Consider the following 24,178-nt stretch of genomic DNA (forward strand, 5'->3'; position numbering starts at 1 on the left):
AGAGACCACTCAAAATGTATCCAGAGCGAGTAAAGATATCGAAATGTGCTTTTGAGTTACCGGTAATCCCAAGTAATACTGATCCACTCTAGGTCCCTGGGATGTCATGAGAGAGGATAAGAGTGGTGGCTTGATCGAGGTGGTTTCCTGATTTGTTGGCTATATAATGTTTGTCTGAAAAGCGTCTGGCTCCATTTAGATCTCGTCTTGCGTCATTCCGTTGTGGAAGGATCGGATTCGCGCGGAGCTGAGGTCGAGCTCTTAAAATGACAGCGAGTGCTCACAATATGGAAGGAGGGCTATGTTTTGAGATAGTCTGCTCTGAGAGAATCTTTGTCCGACAGGGCCTCATACTTTTCTTTAAGTTGCCCTAACCTGTATTGCTCCAATCCTCAAAATGGTTTTCGTAACGTACCGTACACAAATATCAGAGAAAAAATTTATTTTAAGTGAACTAGCACTTGTAACGACAGAAAGCCATACTGATACAAAGGTGATGGCTATCTGTCTGAAATTCGATACCTACATACTAGGGTATCTAGTGGTAGGCCTATCATTAATAACTCTCGCGAACGTGTTCCTGGTAAACCTGTTCTTTTACATGTCCCCAGGACCAAAAGTCACATGGATTCAGAACAGGTGACCTTGTAGGTCATGCATCTACAAAAACTCTGGAGATAACACGTTCGTGGAAGGCGACATTAAGCAGAACATTCAACTGGGCAAGCAACATGCGGTGTTCCCCTATCTTGCATGAAAACAGTGGTTTCTACACACTTGCGCTTTTCCTAAGCGGGAATCACATGCTGTACAAGGAGATTTCGATAACGTACAGACGTCACGGTGCACATAATAGGCCTTTGGGATTTATTTCCTTCGAAGAAGAAATGACGAGAATTGTAGGGTGAAATGTGCCTCTTCGCTCCATAGAATATTGCCCAGTCACAAAAAAATCAGCATGGGTTTCGAAAAAGACGGTCATGTGAAACCCAGCTCGCGCTATTCGTCCACGAGACTCAGAGGGCCATAGACACGGGTTCACAGGTAGATGCCGTGTTTCTTGACTTCCGCAAGGCGTTCGATACAGTTCCCCACAGTCGTTTATTGAACAAAGTAAGAGCATATGGACTATCAGACCAATTGTGTGATTGGATTGAGGAGTTCCTAGATAACAGGACGCAGCATGTTATTCTCAATGGAGAGAAGTCTTCCGAAGTAAGAGTAATTTCAGGTGTGCCGCAGGGGAGTGTCATAGGACCGTTGCTATTCACAATATACATAAATGACCTGGTGGATGACATCGGAAGTTCACTGAGGCTTTTTGCAGATGATGCTGTGGTGTATCGAGAGGTTGTAACAATGGAAAATTGTACTGAAATGCAGGAGGATCTGCAGCGAATTGACGCATGGTGCAGGGAATGGCAACTGAATCTCAATGTAGACAAGTGTAATGTGCTGCGAATACACAGAAAGATAGATCCTTTATCATTTAGCTACAAAATAGCAGGTCAGCAACTGGAAGCAGTTAATACCATAAATTATCTGGGAGTACGCATTAGGAGTGATTTAAAATGGAATGATCATATAATGTTGATTGTCGGTAAAGCAGATGCCAGACTGAGATTCATTGGAAGAATCCTAAGGAAATGCAATCCGAAAACAAAGGAAGTAGGTTACACTACGCTTGTTCGCCCACTGCTTGAATACTGCTCAGCAGTGTGGGATCCGTACCAGATAGGGTTGATACAAGACATAGAGAAGATCCAACGGAGAGCAGCGCGCTTCGTTACAGGATCATTTAGTAATCGCCAAAGCGTTACGGAGATGATAGATAAACTCCAGTGGAAGACTCTGCAGGAGAGACGCTCAGTAGCTCGGTACGGGCTTTTGTCAAAGTTTCGAGAACATACCTTCACCGAAGAGTCAAGCAGTATATTGCTCCCTCCTACGTATATCTCGCGAAGAGACCATGAGGATAAAATCAGAGAGATTGGAGCCCACACAGAGGCATACCGACAATCCTTCTTTCCACGAACAATACGAGACTGGAATAGAAGGGAGAACCGATAGAGGTACGCAAGGTACCCTCCGCCACACACCGTCAGGTGGCTTGCGGAGTATGGATGTAGAGTAGATGTAGATGTAGATGTCATCAGCTTTTATCCGCCTCTGAAACCTAGGAGCAAATTTAGAACGTTGTTGCCGATCATGAGGTTTCAATTGCTGCAATGTCTGGATCTTTTGCGAGTACCAGAGTGAATTAGAGCGTGCTGTTGTCCATGGGACGGAAGATTCTCGTGGCACTGCACGAACACTAGCGCGACCAGCGTTACGTGCTGCATGGTCAGTTACAGTAACAGCGACCTCGTCAACAACTGCCTCTGGTATAGGACGCCTTCTTCTTACAGGTCCCGCACCAGGCTCACCCGTGTTTTCGAATTCGTCTCGAATTAAGCCATTTTAATGACATCGGATCACTCCTCAGAGCTTTCAGTTGGCGATACTCTCTCAGCGTAGCACTGTAATTGCTGCCGTTTACATACAACGGTTTCACCAGCAGTGCACAATATCTATGCTCGACAGCCGCATCGTTCACTTATTTTGTGGCTTGTCAAATGACAATATGCATGTCATACCGCCATACAACCAGTGTTCAGATTTGCACATGGTGGTCAAAATTGAAACAAATTTATTTTCAGCGTAAATCGATTTCGCATCAACGCGTTAGAATATCTACCACGTTCGCTGCAGTGCGATCATTACAGCCCACACTGGACCAGCGAGAGTAGCTGTACTCTAAATATAATCACCCGGTATTAACTCGACGTCTCTAAAAAATCTGTGTCCTATCCCCGTTTCCTTTCGAACTTTGAAGCTCATTTTATCCGGTAAAGTATCATACTCTTTGCAGCAGTTCCAAACATACGTGTTTACGATCAAAGACAAAAAGAAGGAAAAACGACTGTGCTCGATTTCCAGAGAGTCTGAAAATACCAAACCTGCTTTAATTTCAGTTGGGCTTTTGCTGAACTGAAACAAAGGTAATCTCCGGTTAGATGTGACTAATAAGCCAATGTACACTGAAGAGCCAAAGAAACTGGTACATCTGCATAATATCGTGTAGGGTCCCCGAGAGCACAAAGAAGTGCTGCAATACGACGTGGCAAGAACTCGAGTAATGTCTGACGTACTGCTGGATGGAATTGACACCATGAATCCTGCACGACTGTCCATAAATCCGTAAGGGTGCGGGGAGGTGGAGATCTCTTTCTGAACAGCACGTTGCAAGGCATCCCAGATATGCTCAACAATGTTCCTGTCTGGGGAGTTTGGTGGCTATCGGATGTGTTTAAACTCAGAAGAGTGTTTATGGAGCCACTCTGTGGCAATTCTGAACGTGTGGGGTGTTGCATTGTCGTGCTCGAATTTCCCAAGTCCGTCGGAATGCACAATGGACATGAATGGACGCAGGTGATCAGACAGGATACTTAAGTAGTGTCACCTGTCAGAATCGTCTCTAGATGTATCAGGGGTTCATCACACCAACTGCACACGCTCCACAACATTACAGAGCCTTCACCAGCTTGAACAGTCCCCTGCTGACATGGGGGTTCGTGACTTCATACGGTTGCCTCCATACCCGTAAAAGTCCATCCGCCCGATACAATTTGAAACGAGACTCGTCTGCCCAGTCAACATTTTTCCAGTCATCAACAGTTGAATGTCGGTGGTGACGGGGCCAGGCGAAGCGTAAAGCTTTGTGCCATGCTGTCAACAAGGGTACACGAGTGGGCCTTCGGCTCCGAAAGCCCATATGGATGATGTTTTGTTGAATGGTTCGCACACTGACGCTTGTTGATGGCCCATCACTGGAACCTGCAGCAATTTGCGGGAGGGTTGCTCTTCTGACACGCTGAACGATTCTCTTCAGTGGTCGTTGGTCCCGTTCTTGCAGGATCTTTTTCCGGCCGCAGCGATGTCTGAGATTTGATGTTTTACTGGATTCATGATATTCACGGTACATGGTGAAATGGTCGTACGGGAAAATCCCCACTTCATCGCTACCTCGGAGATGCTGCGTCCCATCGCTCTTGCGCCGACTATAACATCTCGGTCAAACTCACTGAAATTGTGATAATCTGCCATTTTAGCAGCAGTAACCGATCTAACAAAAGCACCAGACACTTGTTGTCTTATATAGGCGTTTCCGACAGCAGCGCTGTGTTATGTCTGTTTACATATCTCTGTATTTGAATACGCGTGCCTCTACCAGTTTCTTTGGCACTTCAGTGCAATATTAGCGGCGGAGAGCAGGCTGACCTGTGCTGAACACACATTAATAGCACGAAGCACGCTCGAGTGTATTGTAAACACCGGGGTGGCTGATTGTTTCTACTGCGAGCTGGTGGCGGTAGCTGTTCTCACGGTCGTGGGCTGTAGCCAGCTTCAAGCAGCAGTTTCTCACTATGCTCGTGTTTCGTCTTCTGTGCACAATGGTCTACTTCTGCACACTTGGGATCCGTACATCCGCACACTGTAGACAGGACACACTGAAACTGTACAAAATTATCAGAGCTGCTGAAAACATCAGCGGCTAACTAATGCAGGAGAAGGCGGACATGTTAGCTTCAACAGTAGCTAGTTTTAATCAAACTTGACGAGGAACCGGTCTACAGAGTTCATCATTGTCATGTACGTTTTCGGGTTAGAAATTCTTATCTTTTCCGAAATCAAGCAGTTTAAAGCTGATCACACAGTGTCCTTCGAGGTCATCCTATCCTTTTACCGTTTGGTCTGTAGACATAGGTTTTTCTAGACATCCGGCTTTGATCCATACATACGAGTAGTAGATTGACATGCCATTCGTTTCTACATTGTTGTATCTTTTCTAACATTATTGGAACCTACAGTTCCTGTGTATTCTTATTGTTTCTCTTATAATCTAAATTGTATCCTGTCTAAGATCTCAGAAGTCTCATTTCTGCAGCTTCAGTTCTGTGTTACTGTTTGAACGTTAAAGCATTAAACGTACAGTCATGGAATTATAGAATTTAAGTATTGCCTATTACCTGGTTTTGTTCAGTAGTGTTTACTTAATCGTACGTAAAAACTTTTGTAGTTTCATTTCAGTATCATTATTGTGATCATAAGAGATATTACAACCCAGGCACTTGAAAATATGAACTTCTTCCAATACGTTTTTCTCTATTATGATTTTAGCTATAAGATGTTATTTTCCACAAAAGGTCTCAACTTGAGTTTCCTTTGTGAATATCGTTAAATTGCATTGCTTTGCTATTGTATGTAAGGACCGTACAGCTCAATGTATGTTGTCTTCCCTGTTTGCTAGTATGGCCACCTGCAAAAAGGAGACAGTTAAATACTGTACATCTTGGTGGGCAGGGATCTTCCATTTCGTTTTGCCATTTGTTGACCAAACATTCAGTTTCCGGACGAACGAGATCCATACTCACGTTTCTCAGAGTAATGAACCGTGTTACTCCATGAGTAAGTTTTGCGGATGATAGACCTGCCATGACAGTTTTGCATAGAAAATATGCACACAATAACATCCTCATATGAAACTATACGGTTCCAGAAACCTTTTCAGGTCTCGAACATCTATGATTTACATATGCAGACTGCTGTGATTTACATATGCAGACTGAAGCGACAAATGAAAATATGTACCAAGGATGCGATTAGAACTCGGATCTTCTGCTTACTAGGCAGAAGCGCTTATCACTACGCCACCCTCGCACATTGGCTTCGCACACCTGCGACTGCTCCATTGTTGCCTGTCATAGCTAGTATTTGTCTCTACCGCTCGTCGCAACCGTATAATGGCTTCCTTGACAACGCTTCGTAACTTTTATTTTAACTGATACTCAGCCACATGTGAAACCTGAGATTATCAATGCTCTCTTTCACTCTGATTGCTTAATATTATTTTTTTGTCTGTAAATCTTACATGCAAAATACATTTCAACTGATAAGCCAGATACGGGTGCTTCCCTTTGTTGTTGTTGTTGTTTTTGTGGGAGGGCCATTCCCCTTCACCTGAGTTCCCACGATAAGCTTTGACTGAGCGGTGTTCAAACGGACAGTTTGATTCATGCCTGTACGTGGGATCGAGACAGAGGCTTCCGAGGCCACTCAATCGAGTGTCACCTTCTCTGGTTTCTCCTTGTTAAAGGAAGTGTGGGGGAGGCGGGCGAGGAGTACCACCACACATTCTCCTCACTGTGGAAACTACATTGTCAGTCGCTTTTCGCGTTTATTTCGAACATGTGCTTAGAAACACCTACCACAGTGGGAAACTCACTCACCCATAATCCAGCATAGCAGTCCCTGAAGACACCCAATTTAGAAGGGTTATAGAAAGACCAGACACAGGCCTCTTACCCAGATAACAACTCTGGTGTCCACAGTAGACAAACGGATCAGTTCCCCTGGGTGCACAAAGGAATGATTTGTTACAAAGTCATTTCAGAGGAAGCAAATGTCGTACCATCTTCAATAAGATCACGCCTAGTAAACCACTGTGGTGTTGAAATCAACCTTCAGGTTGAGGACAGCTTTAGCTTATGCTGGCAATAGAGGGACCACCAGCAGTGAAACGTAACTTGTATTCCCTTTTGGTTACGTTTGATTTTGCAGATAAGCCACGGTAGTTATTGTGATTGATGTCACACGGTGTTTGGCTGTTTGCAGTGTAAACTACCGGAGCGGAGATGTCTTGTAAGGGCAGCAGCTGCCGGTGCCGCGTGAAAGTGGTGGACGGCGGGTTCGCGACTCAGCTGTCGCAGCACGTGGACGAGCCAGTGGACGGAAACCCTCTGTGGAGCGCGCGCTTTCTTGCCACGCACCCTGAAGCCATCGTGCAGACGCACCTCGACTTCCTGCGTGGTGAGTTTGCTACTGTCTCGCCCACTGTATTCATTTTAAAAGAGTCGCACCCTTATCTGTACATCTTTAGTGGCGTTAACAGCGTTGTAGAAGTCTTATGAAGAGCATATATATATATATATATATATATATATATATATATATATATATATATATATATATATATAGCACAGGTTCCTTAGATCAAAACAAGACAAAAATGTCCAGGAAACATCGGCTCTGAAATATTCAATGGGAGAGATACATTTCACACTAGCAAAGATCACCAAGGGTACATAGCTCTTATGTATGCTTTTTAGAGTTTATGTTCACTGGATAATTCTTCCTTGTTTTGTTCCATACTACCTCCTCCCAAAGTATGGAAAGCAAAGAGCTTACAGAAGAAGAAATATGTTTCACAGTATCGAATAAGCCCTTAACGTATGCATTCTAGAATCCATGTTTACTAGATACTTTTGGCACATCTTTGAATTTGCAACACCACAGCTATTCTGCAGGGCACATATTTGACAAGTTTTTGTAGGTTTCTGGAGATCATTTCTTTCTGATCATGCAAGGAATACCATATGTCTACTCGCTAGTCACACAAATGCCATAAAATACTGACTGACACCATAAAATACTGACTGTGTCCCATAAGGTTCAGGATCAGTCGAGTTTGGTAGCCAAGATATCAAAATAAGTTAATTATCATGTTCCTCAAACCAAGAAAATGCGATTCTGGCCATATGAGATGGACCGCTACGATGCTGAAAGATGTTACCCCGTTGGAGACGACATCAAGCATGAAATAATCCAAGTGATCTGCAGTTGTCATGGTGTTTTCCATTGCTACTACAGGTCTCATGGAAGCCTGGATGAATGTCCCCATAGCATAATAATGCAAAAACCGGCCAGCGTTCGTGGCGCAGTGCATGATCGGAGGTCTGATGTAACAAAAATCATGATTCATAAAACCAGATGACTCATTTCCATAGATTCACAGTCAAGTCGCGATGACACAATGTTCTGACTTGCCTTTCGATTTTTCACGTTTCTTGGATACTTTTGTCTAAAGTATGAACGCTAAAATTAATATGCATTATTGTCAGTAGCGGAGTAACATTCATTTTACACCACTTTGTTAGTGGAGATTGCATACATTCAGGGGCCAACTTGATTGATTTATGACAACCCCCTTCACCTATCGTTCTGCTAAGTGATAGATGACCCCTGAGGATTTATTTATGATCCCCTCAGGATAAAACATCCTACTGAGAAAGCCCCCACCACCCCAAATCCTCTCCCCAACCCAAAAATTGGCAGGAAGAGCACTCAGTCTGTGCTGGAGAGCAATGATCTCAATATACGTAATTGTAGCTAATGTCAGTTACATAGCAAAGGATATACTTTTTATTTACAAAGTTCAATTCACGGGTGGGGGGGGGGGGGGGGTGTGGATCCCTCTTGCTCATCATTCCCTGATGTTTCAGAAGATGCAGGTCTTGTAAAATACTTTGAAAAGTAGTAATTAAATGGATCACTTTTTTTCTGATTGTGCAAGGAATACTGCCAAGAAACATTCACCACACGTAATTACACTGTCATAGGTCACACTAAACATATCTGGGGAAAAAACTCCCAATCACATCACTAACTGCTCTATCAAAAACACCACACCAAGTGTGCCATCAGTCATGACCTGGTGGGGAACCACACTAATCCTCCACAAACAAAGCATCAGGTAGTGGCATCCCTTTGAAATCTGATACCAGACTAACCTCCTGCCTGTCTCCCTCCGTCTCTCTCCGTCCCTCTCTGTCTCAAGTTTTTAGTTCCTGTTTTTGTGAACCAGTGTAAGCAAACACATACAGACCAAGATGTTCCCACCTCTCATCCTCCCTTCCATCCTCCTCCACTACCCTCATCACTACCTCGGTACATCCCTTTGTTCTCACGCTTCCACTGCTATGGAACACAGATCTTCGAGAAGATGTAGGGAGTGTCTGTCATGTGCCACACTATCTCCTACTTTGTCCTAAACAATGTGGTGGATACCAGGTAAACCCCCAGCTATGGATGTCTAGGAAATGTTCTCTCACTCGGTCAGATTGATTGACTAATTAATTAAATCAATACCCTTTGTGTGCAGCCAGTTTTTCTCTTGGATACTACTGGTGGATAGTAGGACTGCTATATTTGGTGGGATTTGATCCTGCAACTGCACAGTTTCCAAACCACACTCTTCCCCCTTCCGTATTTTTTTTCTGTTGCTCCCTATTGGTGGATACTGGGACAGTTAGGTCATCTGGGAGGAAGTTCATTATGTTATAGTTTTAGCTCAATTGCATCCTATGATCTTATACAAACTGTGGAGGGGTTGGATTGGTGTGTGTGCTCACAAAACTACTATCGGAAACATTAAATTTATCAGTCGGAAATTTTAGATTGCGATTGGGTTTTCAAGGCACTACATAATTCCTAAGTTGGCCCTCTCAGCTACACCAGGACAAAGAAGGAAGAGGAAGGGCCTACTGTGTGATAGGACAGTAACAACAACACATACCACTGCAAGACAGAGTTCTCTGCGATGTACTGAGAAACATGAAACATGACACACTTAACCACGATTCAATCCATTGCAGTAGTTGTCATGGTTAGATGTAGGAGTTTGCTGAAACACTCAGACATCCCACTCGCTCATACCTCGATGTCCACACACAGCGTCTCAGGCCAGAGAGTCGTGCAGCCCTAGTTGCTGCCAAGTACATGCGTCTCAATGGTCTTGCCCTGGCAGCTGCTGGACTCAGCCCACTGAAGAGGACTGCCTGGCGATAGAGGGCGTCCGGGAACGTTTGGAGTGGTAGCAATCAGATGTTATCAATACCTCCAGCGTCATCGCTTTTCAGTGATCGATATTGAATCTTCTCAAATATCCATGTAAAAATCGGAGAATAAGCGCAACATACGCGTTCACAGAGGCTGCCCAACACATACTGACTATTAGTTCGCTATTCACCCTCCTAAACTGTGACACAGTTGTACCCCACCTGACCACTTTGTGGGGCTTGCACCTTGAGCCAGATATGTCAGTCCATTCTGGTCACCATCTATTTCTGCCACGTGCACCGCACGCCAAACGGTGTCGTTGCAGGAAACCAGCCACAGATTTATCAATGTAATTCTAATTAAATATTACGATTGGAGCCACAATCTGGTGACATTCGCCAATGAGCAAAGTGTCGGAAATACCTCCTCCTGACGGCTGTGCCTCTGGGACGAATGTCATTTTGAAATATCAATTTCTATATCCTCCGTATGACTGCACAAAATTTTCCACAAAAAATCTTTCATGCTCCTCATGGCTATTGATGCATGAAAATCTCAGTTTTCCATGTCAAATCTATACCTCCTGTAAGACCCTACATAGTCATTTTCTGTGCACATGTTGGAACACTGACCACAGTAGCTTTAAAGCCCAAACATTATTGAACGAAAATCCGCGTTAGATGGAAATGGTTCCTTTGTTTTTCTTGCGAGTGGTACTTTCATATCTTACGAATAGAGAGGTAATCATCTCATAAGCACGGCTACGAAAAACGTGATCGCAACGACCATGTTATTGTGATTCTGCATAAAAAGCGGTCTTGGTTTGACAGGCAAACACAAGTATCTTAAAATACTAAACGCTCTTTATAAATTGCTTCTGAGTGAAGTGGTCTTCCACACAAATACCGCAACATTGAATATAGACAGTGATCACAAGGTGTGTATTAACAGACCGAAAGTGTGGGTGCACATCGTCAATGGTGCAAGCTCATAATAAAATCACCCTTCTTATCGAATTTGGAAAGTGATTCGGCTAAGGAACGTTGTATTAAGCCGATCTTTGCAACTCCCTCATGCCACTACCAGATATTTCCCAGGCTAACAAATAGTATTTGTAACACATTCTATCTCGATACCATGTAGACAGAGAGAGTCTTCGTTATATCTACGGTGTTATAGGTGAGGGAGGATGATCGTTAACTGAGAATGATCACTCACAGTAGATGATGTGCTGTGTGAGGAATCACTTAAAAAATGCAACGCTAGATTGGAGTCGTGAGAAATGTACAAAATCCTTGACTGATACACTGGCTTTTCAGATCTATAACGTTACACTTTCTGGTAGAAATTCTGTCTGTGATTTGGAATCAAGTCTTCCATTCAACCCCACACTTGCATTGGATCCTATGGACATATCTTTAAATAATTACAGCTACTGGTGAATCATATTCGGGGATCTCTCATATCTCGAAACAAGTCACTTTTTTCGAACCTATCTGCGAAGGATCCCAAACAGGAAAACTCCAGCACTGTTTTAAACAGTCTCTCTGCATTTCCTAACTATTTCTCAGTCTCTGCCCCGCCCTCCCTACAGATTTGTCCATGTGATCATTCCAGTTTAAGTCAGAACTGAGCGCAAGGTCAAGAGCACTATATCTACCTCCTTCTGCTTCCCGTGGGGAGACAGAGTGAGCTGAGTTAATGCGACAGGACCGTGGTTTGACCACTCGGTGGAAATGGGAACATGTCATAGCTCCGCCAATGTGGTACAGTGTGTGAGGCCAGCGCCAAATGAAACTTTCTCTTGCAACATGAAGTAGTAGAAAACAGTACAAGCAGTTATGGTGTTTCTTATAGGGAAACTTATGAAGACTTCGCATCATACAGCAACTGGAAGAAGGACGAGTATTTTTCTACTGCATTGCGGTGCATTTCCAAATTACAGACAGGTGCCACAGTCCAAAAGAGATCTGCATCTCTCAGGGTGCACTCATGTATGTCACCCAAACATTCTCACCTTACTCATTGTTTTGAACCATGAGACAGAGAAAAACTATGAACTATAAATCTTCACTATTGCTACCAAATATAGAACTTGATAAGATATTGCGGCATCCCACTCTTCCGATACATCGAAAAGAAATACCTTCTGGGTGCTGACATCGAGCATATATCGCGATCGAATTAAATATACTGGTATTGTCCATTGCAGGAGGTGGCCAATGATTGCACAGACCAGTGTAAAGTCCTGTCACTCACCCATACTGTAGGAGGACCATATCCCAAAGACTTGCAATTGCAAGAGAGGGTCTCTGTGTTGTTCTTTCATTAGCAGTTTGATACATTGTTTTTCTATTTTCCAAGCAGTGTAGGACTACAGCTTTGTACAATGCCATACATTTTGGTTTTCCACCACGACTTCGAGGTCTGGGTGAGGTGCTAAACCGACATTAACTCATTTGGATCCATTGACTCTCGCAGAAAGCTGGACATGGTGTTAACTATGTTGTTCTCACAACACACATGATAGTTGAAATACAAGACAGTGTTTCTTATTCACAAAAATGTGGAGGACATCGCAACATATCGGAACTGGAATAGTTTGCGACATTGTGGAACGTTTATAAACAGCTGTTTGAAGGTGGTGGCATTTACATTTAATCTCATCTTTCACAGTGATGGGGCAACAGACATCTAGCTCTTCCATTTCAAAGAAACCAAGAGCACTGATTCCTCACACTGCAGCTCTGTATGTGATCACTGTTTTGGTGCTGGCTACCTCCAGAAGACGTTGCTTCCACCAAGACTCTCTCATTCTCAAACAAGTGATGTCAGTCAATCATGACATGGTAAGCCAACGATGTACCAGTGAACAGATGGGATGGAGAAGACACTGTCGATATGGGACAATTAACTGTAATAAGCACCACAGTTAACAGTGTGATCAATTTTAGCAATTTTAGCAGTTTTTCCATAATTTCAGTGCCGACCAGTTTCACAGCAGAATGCTTCCCAGTTTCTGCCTCGTCACTAAACCAACCGTCCACTACTTTGCGTATACCATACACTAGATTGCGAATGTAGAGAGATGACTCTGCAGTACGTCCATTCATGGTTAATTCTCGGACACATACACCAAAGAATACCAGACAGCACCCAATATCGATGCAGCTAGGTTGTTCAGCTAGGTTTTTCTAGCATTTCGATCATAGTGTAGGAAATTAGGAAATATGATTACGATTGCCCATCTTTTCCTATGTAGATGGGAGACACAGAGTATTCTCTCATTCATAGGATTAAGTTGGAGATTAAAATATCTCCCTGCATTGTCTTTGACCAACCCTCCCTGCAACACTGCCGCCAATTTAATTTGCAACTTTCCAGAAGTAGGAGGGTACTATACCCTCTACATTACATGTCTCATGAAGGAACAGAGCGAGTTGAGTCGGTAATTGCTATTCACCAAAGACTGTTCTGAACAAACCTTACTGACAGCACATATCCAAGTGTACAACATCTCTGCAGGTGCATGTATGTTGAGGTGGTTAACAACCCATAATGGTGTATAGTAGATATGAGAGCACTGTGGCGATATAACGGGTGGCTAAGAAGAAATGTGTGATTTATTCATGATGGAGCTCCAGATGTATGGAGTTTGAAGCGTTTTACGTAAATCACCTGAGCTATCAATTCTAAAGTATTGTCCTAGTGACTGGGTTCAGTGCCAAGAAGGTATTGGCAAGAGCGAAATGATCATAGAACATAAACACAAGCGTTCATAAGGCTACACAGTGAAATGTAGTAAATTATTATGAATTACCATCTTGCATTGAAAGTGTAGCTTGCTGTGGTGCCAGGAGGAGAGCAGATTTTGGTTCTCATGCTTGCACATCTGATGCTGGCTACTGGTCTGAGTCAGCCATGTACTTGACTAATGCTGTTTGCAGCACGTTACACATATTTTCTATGAATATGAAGAAATACGATTAAATATTAATTGATCTTTTTTCATACTTAGTATACCAAATTGTATTGATAACACAGTCACACTGTTAAAATTTCAAATCAATAACTTCAATACTTTTGGAGATATAAATTATTACCTAAAACACGCAATAACTGTGTTACAGATATAGGCATTGATATTTCAACTTGAGATTCGTCCAAGAGCCACAGTCATCAGGAGGAGGTATTTCTGACACTTCGCACATTGTCGAATGTCACCATCTTGGGGCTGCAATCGTAATATTTAATTGTAATTACATTCGGTGTGAGGTGCATGTGACAGGGGTAGCCAGTGACTGAATGAGTTGACATTTCTGGCTTAAGGTGCAAGCTGTCACAAAGACCCACAAACTGGTCAGGTAGGGAACAACTGTGTCGCAATCTAGGAGGGTGAATAGCGAACTAATAGTATATATTGGGAGCCTTTGTGACCATGTGTATTGTGAGTATTCTTCAATTTTTACATGGCTATTTGAGAAGATTCAGTATCCATCACTGACAAGTGATGGCGCTGGAGGTAATGATAACATTCAATTACTACCACTCCAAACATACCCGGACGCTGTCTATGGCCAAGTGGTCCTCTCCAGTGGACCGAGGCCAGCTGAAAGGGACAAAGCTGGAGAGAGAGATGCAGGAGGTAAGTCTCGTATCAAATTTCAAAGAGATGCCACTACCTGATGCTTTGTTTGTGGAGGATTAGTGCAATCCCACAGCTGCAGCAGTCCATGGCCCATGGCTTACACAGTGTGGTGCAATTGAAGCAGCAGTCAGTGATGTGATTGGAAATTTTTTCCCCCCAGATATGTTTAGTGTGCTCTATGACAGTGTAATTACGTATGGCGAGTGTTTCTTGGCAATATTTCTTGAACGATCGGAAAAAAGCGATCTATTTAATTACTTCTTTTTGAAGTACACTCCTGGAAATTGAAATAAGAACACCGTGAATTCATTGTCCCAGGAAGGGGAAACTTTATTGACACATTCCTGGGGTCAGATACATCACATGATCACACTGACAGAACCACAGGCACATAGACACAGGCAACAGAGCATGCACAATGTCGGCACTAGTACAGTGTATATCCACCTTTCGCAGCAATGCAGGCTGCTATTCTCCCATGGAGACGATCGTAGAGATGCTGGATGTAGTCCTGTGGAACGGCTTGCCATGCCATTTCCACCTGGCGCCTCAGTTGGACCAGCGTTCGTGCTGGACGTGCAGACCGCGTGAGACGACGCTTCATCCAGTCCCAAACATGCTCAATGGGGGACAGATCCGGAGATCTTGCTGGCCAGGGTAGTTGACTTACACCTTCTAGAGCACGTTGGGTGGCACGGGATACTTGCGGACGTGCATTGTCCTGTTGGAACAGCAAGTTCCCTTGCCGGTCTAGGAATGGTAGAACGATGGGTTCGATGACGGTTTGGATGTACCGTGCACTATTCAGTGTCCCCTCGACGATCACCAGTGGTGTACGGCCGGTGTAGGAGATCGCCCCCCACACCATGATGCCGGGTGTTGGCCCTGTGTGCCTCGGTCGTATGCAGTCCTGATTGTGGCGCTCACCTGCACGGCGCCAAACACGCATACGACCATCATTGGCACCAAGGCAGAAGCGACTCTCATCGCTGAAGACGACACGTCTCCATTCGTCCCTCCATTCACGCCTGTCGCGACACCACTGGAGGCGGGCTGCACGATGTTGGGGCGTGAGCGGAAGACGGCCTAACGGTGTGCGGGACCGTAGCCCAGCTTCATGGAGACGGTTGCGAATGGTCCTCGCCGATACCCCAGGAGCAACAGTGTCCCTAATTTGCTGGGAAGTGGCGGTGCGGTCCCCTACGGCACTGCGTAGGATCCTACGGTCTTGGCGTGCATCCGTGCGTCGCTGCGGTCCGGTCCCAAGTCGACGGGCACGTGCACCTTCCGCCGACCACTGGCGACAACATCGATGTACTGTGGAGACCTCACGCCCCACGTGTTGAGCAATTCGGCGGTACGTCCACCCGGCCTCCCGCATGCCCACTATACGCCCTCGCTCAATGTCCGTCAACTGCACATACGGTTCACGTCCACGCTGTCGCGGCATGCTACCAGTGTTAAAGACTGCGATGGAGCTCCGTATGCCACGGCAAACTGGCTGACACTGACGGCGGCGGTGCACAAATGCTGCGCAGCTAGCGCCATTCGACGGCCAACACCGCGGTTCCTGGTGTGTCCGCTGTGCCGTGCGTGTGATCATTGCTTGTACAGCCCTCTCGCAGTGTCCGGAGCAAGTATGGTGGGTCTGACACACCGGTGTCAATGTGTTCTTTTTTCCATTTCCAGGAGTGTATTTTATAAGACCTGGATCTTCTGAAACAGCACAGAATGATGAGCAAGAGAGATCCAACCCCTGTGAATTGAACTTCGTAAATAAACAGTATATCCTTTGCTATGTAATTAACATTGACTTCAATGTCATATCCCGAGATCTTGCCTCTCCAGCACAGAGTCCTCAACCTGCCAATTTCCAGGTTGGGGAGAGGAGGGGGACTTGTCGGGGGATTTGAGGCGAAGCCTGAGAGTTTCCCAGAGGGAACAGTGTTAATTAATTGATCAATTTAAATAGGTAGTCAGTTAATTTGATATCGAAAGTACGCTTGTATAGGCGATTTGGGGGGGTGGGGGTGGGGGAGAGGCTTGGTGGTTTCGAGAGGGATGCAGGAGGTGGAGGGGGAGGATGGATTATCCCAGGGGATCATAAATAAACCCTCAGGGATCACAGACCACTTAGTAGAACAATAGCTTAAGGGCTGATGGAAGGGGTAATAAGTCAATCAAGTTTGTCGCTGAATGTATGCGACTTGCACTTACAAAGTGGCTTATAACGAAAGTTACCCCACTACTGACAATAAAGCATATTAATTTTAGTGTTCTTATTTTACTCAAAAGTTTCCAAGAAATGTGCCGAAATTGAATGGCAAGGCGGAGCACGGTGTCATCGGGAGTGAACCGTGACGTAATGAACTGTTGTAAACGGGTTTCTTCATGGGCAGCTCCAAGCCAGATGCCTTGTAGCGACATTTGCGACATCAGTGGTATCAAGAGGGAGCCGATTGGAGGGCAGTTTGGTGGTCTTCGTGTCCCCTGATGAAAACTGGTTCTGCCTCGATGCCAGTGATGGCCATGCATTGGTTAGGAGGCCAGCTGTGGGCCTGCAGCCAACTTGTCTTCTTGCTAGACACAGTGGACCTACACTTGGTGCTATGATCTGCGTTATAGTTTCGTATAACAACAGAAGCACTCTCATAGTTATTCCACACACCCTGACTCCAAAACTGTATGTCTGTATGGTGATTCGACCTGTTGTGCTGCCATTCATGAACAGCATCCCAGAAGGTGTTTCCAAACAGGAATCGCTCGCCCACATACCCCTGTTGCTATTCAAGATGCTCTACAGAGTGTCTACATGTTACCTTGAACTGCTCGATCGAGCACGTATGGGACATCATTGGACGACAACTCCAGCGTCCTCCACAAACAGCATTAACCGTCCCCATATTGACTGACGAAGTGCAACAGGCATTGAACCCCATCTCACAAACTGAGATCCAGCCTTTACAACACAATGCATGCACGTTTGTATCCTTACATTCAACTTTCTGGTGATTACACCGTTTATTAATGTACCAGCGTTTCAGTTTGCAATAGCTTATGTCACGCTTACATTAACCTATGAACTCTCGATGTTAATCACATAAATGTGTTGCCTAGGCAAATCTTTCCTCAAATTTTCATTACTCTACGTTAATTATTTTTTGGTGTTGTGATTTTTTTTCTGTCAGGGACAGAGCTGGAGAGAGAGATGCTGGAGGTAAGTCTCGTATCAAATTTCAAAGAGATGCCACTACCTGATGCTTTGTTTGTGGAGGATTAGTGCAATCCCACAGCTGCAGCAGTCCATGACCGATGGCATACACAGTGTGTGTATCACTTTTGCAGTTTGATTTCATCCGCATCATTATCAATGGACTCATAAGTTTCTTTTCTGGTCATTATTTCTTGTTGTATTCTACAATTATCGACGGTCTGCTGTAAAACGGAAATAGCTGTGTTTTTGTTTTATTTCCAAAATTTAAATATAGCTCATCTGTGGAATACCAGTCATCTCACTAAAATGTTATAAACTCTTTTCTCTGTTGTTTCCTCTGCTGTTTAAACAAATGACAGATCATTTACACAGAGCATCAGCAGTAGCAGTTCGTGGTTACGTCTAGTCCCTCGAAGATTATACAGCCTATAGACTCCATAAACTCTTTAAGAACAAAACTGTGTTGTCTCTTTTATAATGTGTAATCACTTTAATAGTTGTAATAACATACTGACAGAGCTAAAAGTTACTGTATACCCAACCGCACAAATAGGGTTGTGTCACTGAGACATGTTTTGGTCGTTCCTCAAGTTCTGAGCTGAACTGCACGCTGGTTACAAGGCACTGGAAAATAACTTCAATTAGATACGCCTTCGTAGTCTAGGTTTCTAACATTTGCTTTGCTAGACTGGAATAATATACGACGTAGTACATTTTGACGGCATACACACTAGATTGCCATTACCTTTTCCCTGAACAGTGAAATTGAATCATACTCGATAAATAATTCCAGCAGATCGCAGTAGTTTTTTAAAAAAAAGCAGTATCTTTTATGGGTTCTGAGCACCTATCAAGTAATATATCTTCTTTTGAGTAGCGACTGGCTCGAAAAAACTTGACGTTTGTGTCTCAATTTCCTGTAAGCTTGCTGGAAAGTCATAAACAGAGTTGTTCTTGTACTTAATGTGTTTCAACTTGCCAAGTGCACTTCACTGATTGCCTTTAGGTTCTAGTGTTGAGTTTTTGTTGTTAATAGAGTGTTATGAAAGAAAAAGCGAAGACCAGCGACGTAGCCGATCCATCTTGGATAGCAGCGAGGAAACCGCTGATTTTCCATGTTATTTCATTTCATTTCATTACATCACGAGAAACTAAGGTCTCAGTCAGCATCCAGTTTTGTGACTAAGAACTGTACGCCATCACTTCCCTATTGATGTCCGAATACTGATTATGAATACTTCTTTCACCATGAAGATTTGAACTGGCTATCTCCATAACTATCCAAGAGCCTTTCAAAGGTTCTCGCCTACATCATATTAAACAGACATTTGATACAGTGTGAGAGGATAAAACAGAATTACTTGCGCACTGTTCAGATACATTTATAAAAATGAAGATGCACCAGCTTTTTGTCTGTGGGGCATGCTTTGTATGAGGCTTTGCTACTGTTGGTTTACAAAGCACGTATCACAATTTTACGAGTTCTTCGATTTCTTGTGTATAGCTAATCTTATAGCCACCAACCGGCAAACTGCCCGTGATGGTCTCACATCAAAAGACTGCATATGATCGGTCGGCATGAGCTCTACACAGTTCCCTCGTCGTTCAAGGCGGACAGAGGAACTGCCAGCACGTTCCTCTTCTCTACTACGTTGCATGTGCGCTAGCGCTGCCGGTAGTGAGATGCATCAAAACAAAAAGTAAGATGACAGAGATACTAAAGTATCCCCATGACGACATAGACTAGAACAGGTCAGGCATAACTTCTGAAAGTCTGCATCAAGACTGAGAAGCTGTGTTTTGTTCCAGACCAGTTGTCTCATGGCGTGATAAAGTCACCCAAAGGTTATGGAAATTGGCAGGCTGCCCCCGGCTGAAAACTTGTCAACGTAAGAAGATCACTGTGGGTTAATAAAAAGATGCTGTACTGAAATCTCGTGGACATGTCGTCTATGAAACAGCTAGAATGAAGAACATTCCCTGGTGGGAATGTAGAAGAAAGCGCAGCCGGTATAGTTCCAAACTGGGTTGGATAGTTCATCGAACACGTGTTTGAGATAGATATTTAGTCTTAATTGTACCTTTTATTTGGAAACTGAAGCAGTATCGTCTTTTTATGTAACGAAAGGCAGTCGTCGGAAACTGTGTCCTCTTGAAAACCATTTAATTTCTTTTCGACTAATAAGTAAAAATTAAAAATTTGTGTAGCTATTTTAAAGGATTTCTTTTGCATTAACGAATCACTGTCGTTTAGTTCTGAACCATTTTATTTTCCAAGTCACACTTCGTTATTCGGAGTTTCGTACACAATTTACTTAGAGTATTTTTGAACAAAACAGTGATCATTATATCATATGTGTATTGTATGCATCAGTTCTCTGATGAGAAGTCTTAAATGAAGGATACCTTTCCTGATCATATACATCAGTTATCACGTCTGTCGCTTGTTCACTGTCGGCGAGGAATCCAAAAGTCAGAAAAGTAAATCCGGTGGAGTTTGGAAAGTTATGCCGGGCTTAACACTGCCCACCAAAGGATGAAAACATACATTTTCTTGTAGTGTATCTTTTTTTCTTGTCAAATGAAAATAAGTCCACCGTGATTACAATTTTTCGTGATGCAGCCTGATTACATAATTTTTCACGACGTCGACCATAACTGTAATTATTACGTTTAGTGCTGAAGCTGCAGCAGAGAATCATTTCCGCTATAATCTGTGAGCAACTTTTTTATCTCCCGATAAAAAAGTGAAAAAATAAAATAAAATGTGTGTGAAATCCTAAGGGACCAAACTACTGAGGTCATCAGCCCCTAGACTTACACACTACCTAAACTAACTTATGCTAACACACACACCCATGCCCGAGGGAGGACTTGAACCTCCGGCGGGAGGGACCGAGCAGTGACATGATGCCTCTAACCGCGCGGCCACTCCGCGCGGCGATAAAGTCAAGGGTAGTGATAATCGAAAGCGTAGAATTCACTGACGAAATGAAAAGTGTTACACCACGAAGTATCATTCCGATATTTATGAAAATTTGTGGAGATCTTTATCGCATAACGGGTATTAAAAGCTTAAACTTCCGTTGGATTCGAAACTGATATTCAGCGTCAACATCAGTAAGTCGCGAATTCTCTCTCGTACTCGTTGTGACAAGGAAGCGAACAGGCTCTGAACGTCGAGGAATTTCTTGCCACGGCTGAAACACAGCCACGCTGAGTCAGTTCATGGAGATCGCTGGCTCGAGGCCAGTATGGAAGTCTACGTCTTCCCATCGCGTCCCAGACGATACTCTATTGACGACGAACCAGGAAACTGGGCAAATCGGTCAAGTATCCATGTATTCTTCAAGGCATTTGTGATGTGAACTGAAGTATGAGTCTTGCATTCCTCCTGGAATATATCATTCGGTACCCTTTTAATGAAGAAGATGGCAACAGAATTTAACATTGTTGCTACGTAGTGGTATTTCACCAACAGTTACAATATCAGGCTACGCCATACCCAGTAGCTCCTAGCTCCCTACACTATGATTCCAGAAGCTGAGCACATATGGATCTTGAAAATCGCTGTTTAGTTTGACCTTTCAGATAGCCGCCTATAGACACGTTGGCGTCTATCTCACGTTGATGATGCGACTCAACACTGAATGAACACAGCGTGCCCCAGTTAACTCTGGAACAACACCGCGTAGGTATCTGTTGTCCGCGGTGTGGTGTCGGCGTCAAATCGGGATCTCCTCCCAGCTTTCAGTAATCTGTTCCCATCTGTTACTCTGTCTGTACCCTCTACCCGGATTTCAGCTCTCCTCATGTCTATTCACCAGAGCCATTAGAATAGTCCTAAAGTCTTCTCCTGGCCTAGTCCTTCTGGGACCACCAGTGCCTATTCTTCTTGCCAAATTGTTGTCCTAAGTCCATTTCGTCACCAATTGTTCTCCAGACGCACTACAGCCAACTGCATGTGCAACGATGCTCCTAGACTGATGTGACAAAAGTCAGGGGATATATTCTAATGTCGTCTTGCTCGGCGTAGTGCAGTAATTCGGCACTGCGTGGACTCAAGAGTCGCTGGACGTCCTCTTCAGAAATATTGAGCCATGCTGCCTCTACAGCCGTCCGTAATTGCGGAAGTATTGCCTGTGCAGGATTTTGTGCATGAACTGACCTCTCGTTATGTCCCATAAATGTTCGATGCGACTCACGTCGGGTGATCTGGGTGGCCAAATCATTCTATCGAATTATCCACAATGTTGTTCAAACCAATCGCAAACGATTGCGGCCCAGTAGCACGGTGCATTGTCATCCATAAACATTCCAGTCCATGACTGGATGCAAGTCGTCTATTCCAGTCAATGATCAGTTCAATTGGACCAGAGAATCCATTCAATTTCATGTAAACACAGCCCAAACTAATACAGAGTCGCCACCATATTGCACAGTGCCTTATTGACAACCTGGGTCCATGGCTTCGTAGGGTCAGCGCCACACTCGAACCCTACCATCAGCTCTTACCAACGAAAAGGACTCATTAGACCAGGCAAAGGCACTCGCGTCGATCGTCTGCTGCCATAGCCCATTAGAGCCACATCTCGCCGCACTGTCCAAACGAATACGTCCCACATTGATTTCTGCAGTTATTTCACGCAGTGTTGCTTGTCTGTTAGCATTAACAACTCCACGCAAATGCCTGTGATTTGGTGTTCTCGGCACACTCTTGACACAGATCTCGTAATACTGAATTCCCTAACGATTTCCGAAATGGAATGTCCCACGTGCCTAACTCCAGCTACCATTCCGCGTTCAGAGTCCGTTAATTCCCGTCGTGCGACCATAATCAGACGAAAACCTTTTCTCATGAATCACCTGAGTGCGCTGCCCTTTCATACCTCGTGCACGTGCTACTACCGCCATCCGTATATGTGCGTATCGCTATCCCATGACTTTTGTCGTTTCAGTGAAAGTCTCTCATGACATGCACGTTCTCTATGCATGTTGTGTTCGAACTCTTCACCTGAAAATTAACGGTGTATGTCCACAATAACCATTACGTACTCACAGCATTCTTAATCTGTAGGAATGGCTTTTCTCTGTACTGAAAATAACCTCGCCTAAAGGTGAAATTTTAATCGACAACTCTAAGAGGCATGAGAATACTGGATTATCAGTCTGGTAGCGTTCGGTCCCGGTGTTCATGATGTAACTCTTTCCATTCTCGTCAGTACGTATAACTTGTTGGTTGGAAACTGAAGTCTCGAGACAAGCTTGCACAAATAAAATTTTGCACCCCTCATTTACGCAGAAATTAATGTAACTGGTGCGGTATAAATGGAGATGTAGAAATTTAAGAGTCCTCTTTTCTATGAAATCCTTTACTGTAACAAAATACAAAACTAGCGGACAGCAATTGTAAATCAGAGCACAAAACTGGGAAGATAAGGTGTCATCTCCGTTAGTCGGCCGTTACCCGGTATCCCTACAGTTCTGGTAAGCTATCAGCCGCCCATGAACGTCGAAGTCAAAGGTCCCGGGCACGACATCTCTGTTCACGGCCAAGCTTTATGAAATGGGAACACCAGTGTGGCAGTGGGGGAAGGAGGGGCGAACAGAATCGTGGGCCTGTCTTCAAAGCAGATTATGCACCAGAAAACACACGCGACGCCAAGATATATGTGCACAAGAGCGAAAGTGACTGTTGCTATGCACGAGTAACTACAGATAGCGAGGGTTCTCATGAGAGGGAAAGTTACATATACGTTTGTCACAGAAAGTTACTGTTGCTATGCAAGGATAACCACAGACAGTGAGGATTCTCTGACCATCAGTTCATACTGACATCCCCATATGCTTCCTTGTTCAAGATTCCGCATTGCAGCAACCAAGCAACCAAGTAATCCACAGCTGTTTTTGTAATACCTTGCGATCGGACATTCCGCCGCTCTTGCAGTAACTGCGCTACAAGCGATTGCTGCGAGCAAGGCATTTGTAGTGAAATAGTCATAAAAACAACGCTGAACATAACCCTGCTTATTTGTGTTCGCTCCCTGCAGTATGGTGAGTTTAATTGTTTGATACCTTCTTTTGTAAATCCTCAAACTAATCCAAATAACTGAGGGTAGATGGACTCTGAACTTTGATGCCCAACACGTGTACTACAGTACCCTTCGCTCTGTAGACAGATACACGTTAACCCGAGAAAATATAAGTCTCACGGACAAGCTTTTTGTCAGAAAGCAAATTAAAGCAGACAATGTAATCTGTACTGTTGCGACGCGCCTCCACAGCAAGCAATGTCCTCCAATAGAATCATTCCATTGGTCGCGCCGTCTGTGTATGTCTATCTTCAGAATGACCTCCGGGTGAGACTAGCTGAATATTTGATATTGTATTGTATATATGTTGGCCAGCTGGCGGTGGTGTTAGAACAATGACCTTGCCTTCCCTGTGAGAGGCGGAAGCCGTGCAGTGTTTCTCCACACCGTTTAGAGCTCAACAAAAAGAAACGAACTTGTTAACTGCTAAAATTGTTGGCAATTGGCAGTAGGCTCCATCACTTACTTGCAAGCATGGGGGTTTGGTTTCAGAATGTGGCCGTGCCT

General features: G+C 44.1%; 1 protein-coding gene across 1 annotated transcript in view; it reads left to right on the forward strand.

The window, feature by feature from the left end:
* Nucleotides 1-24,178, forward strand: part of LOC126162187 (homocysteine S-methyltransferase YbgG-like) — an 82,001-nt gene that overhangs the window by 17,782 nt on the left and 40,041 nt on the right. Inside the window, exon 2 of the mRNA XM_049918514.1 lies at nucleotides 6,715-6,909. Within this exon, the coding sequence (XP_049774471.1) occupies nucleotides 6,735-6,909 (175 nt within the window). The 5' untranslated portion in view covers nucleotides 6,715-6,734. The remainder of the gene's footprint in view (nucleotides 1-6,714; nucleotides 6,910-24,178) is intronic.

Source organism: Schistocerca cancellata, chromosome 2 (genome assembly GCF_023864275.1).
Source record: "Schistocerca cancellata isolate TAMUIC-IGC-003103 chromosome 2, iqSchCanc2.1, whole genome shotgun sequence".
In the NCBI taxonomy this organism is placed as follows: Eukaryota; Metazoa; Arthropoda; class Insecta; order Orthoptera; family Acrididae; genus Schistocerca; species Schistocerca cancellata.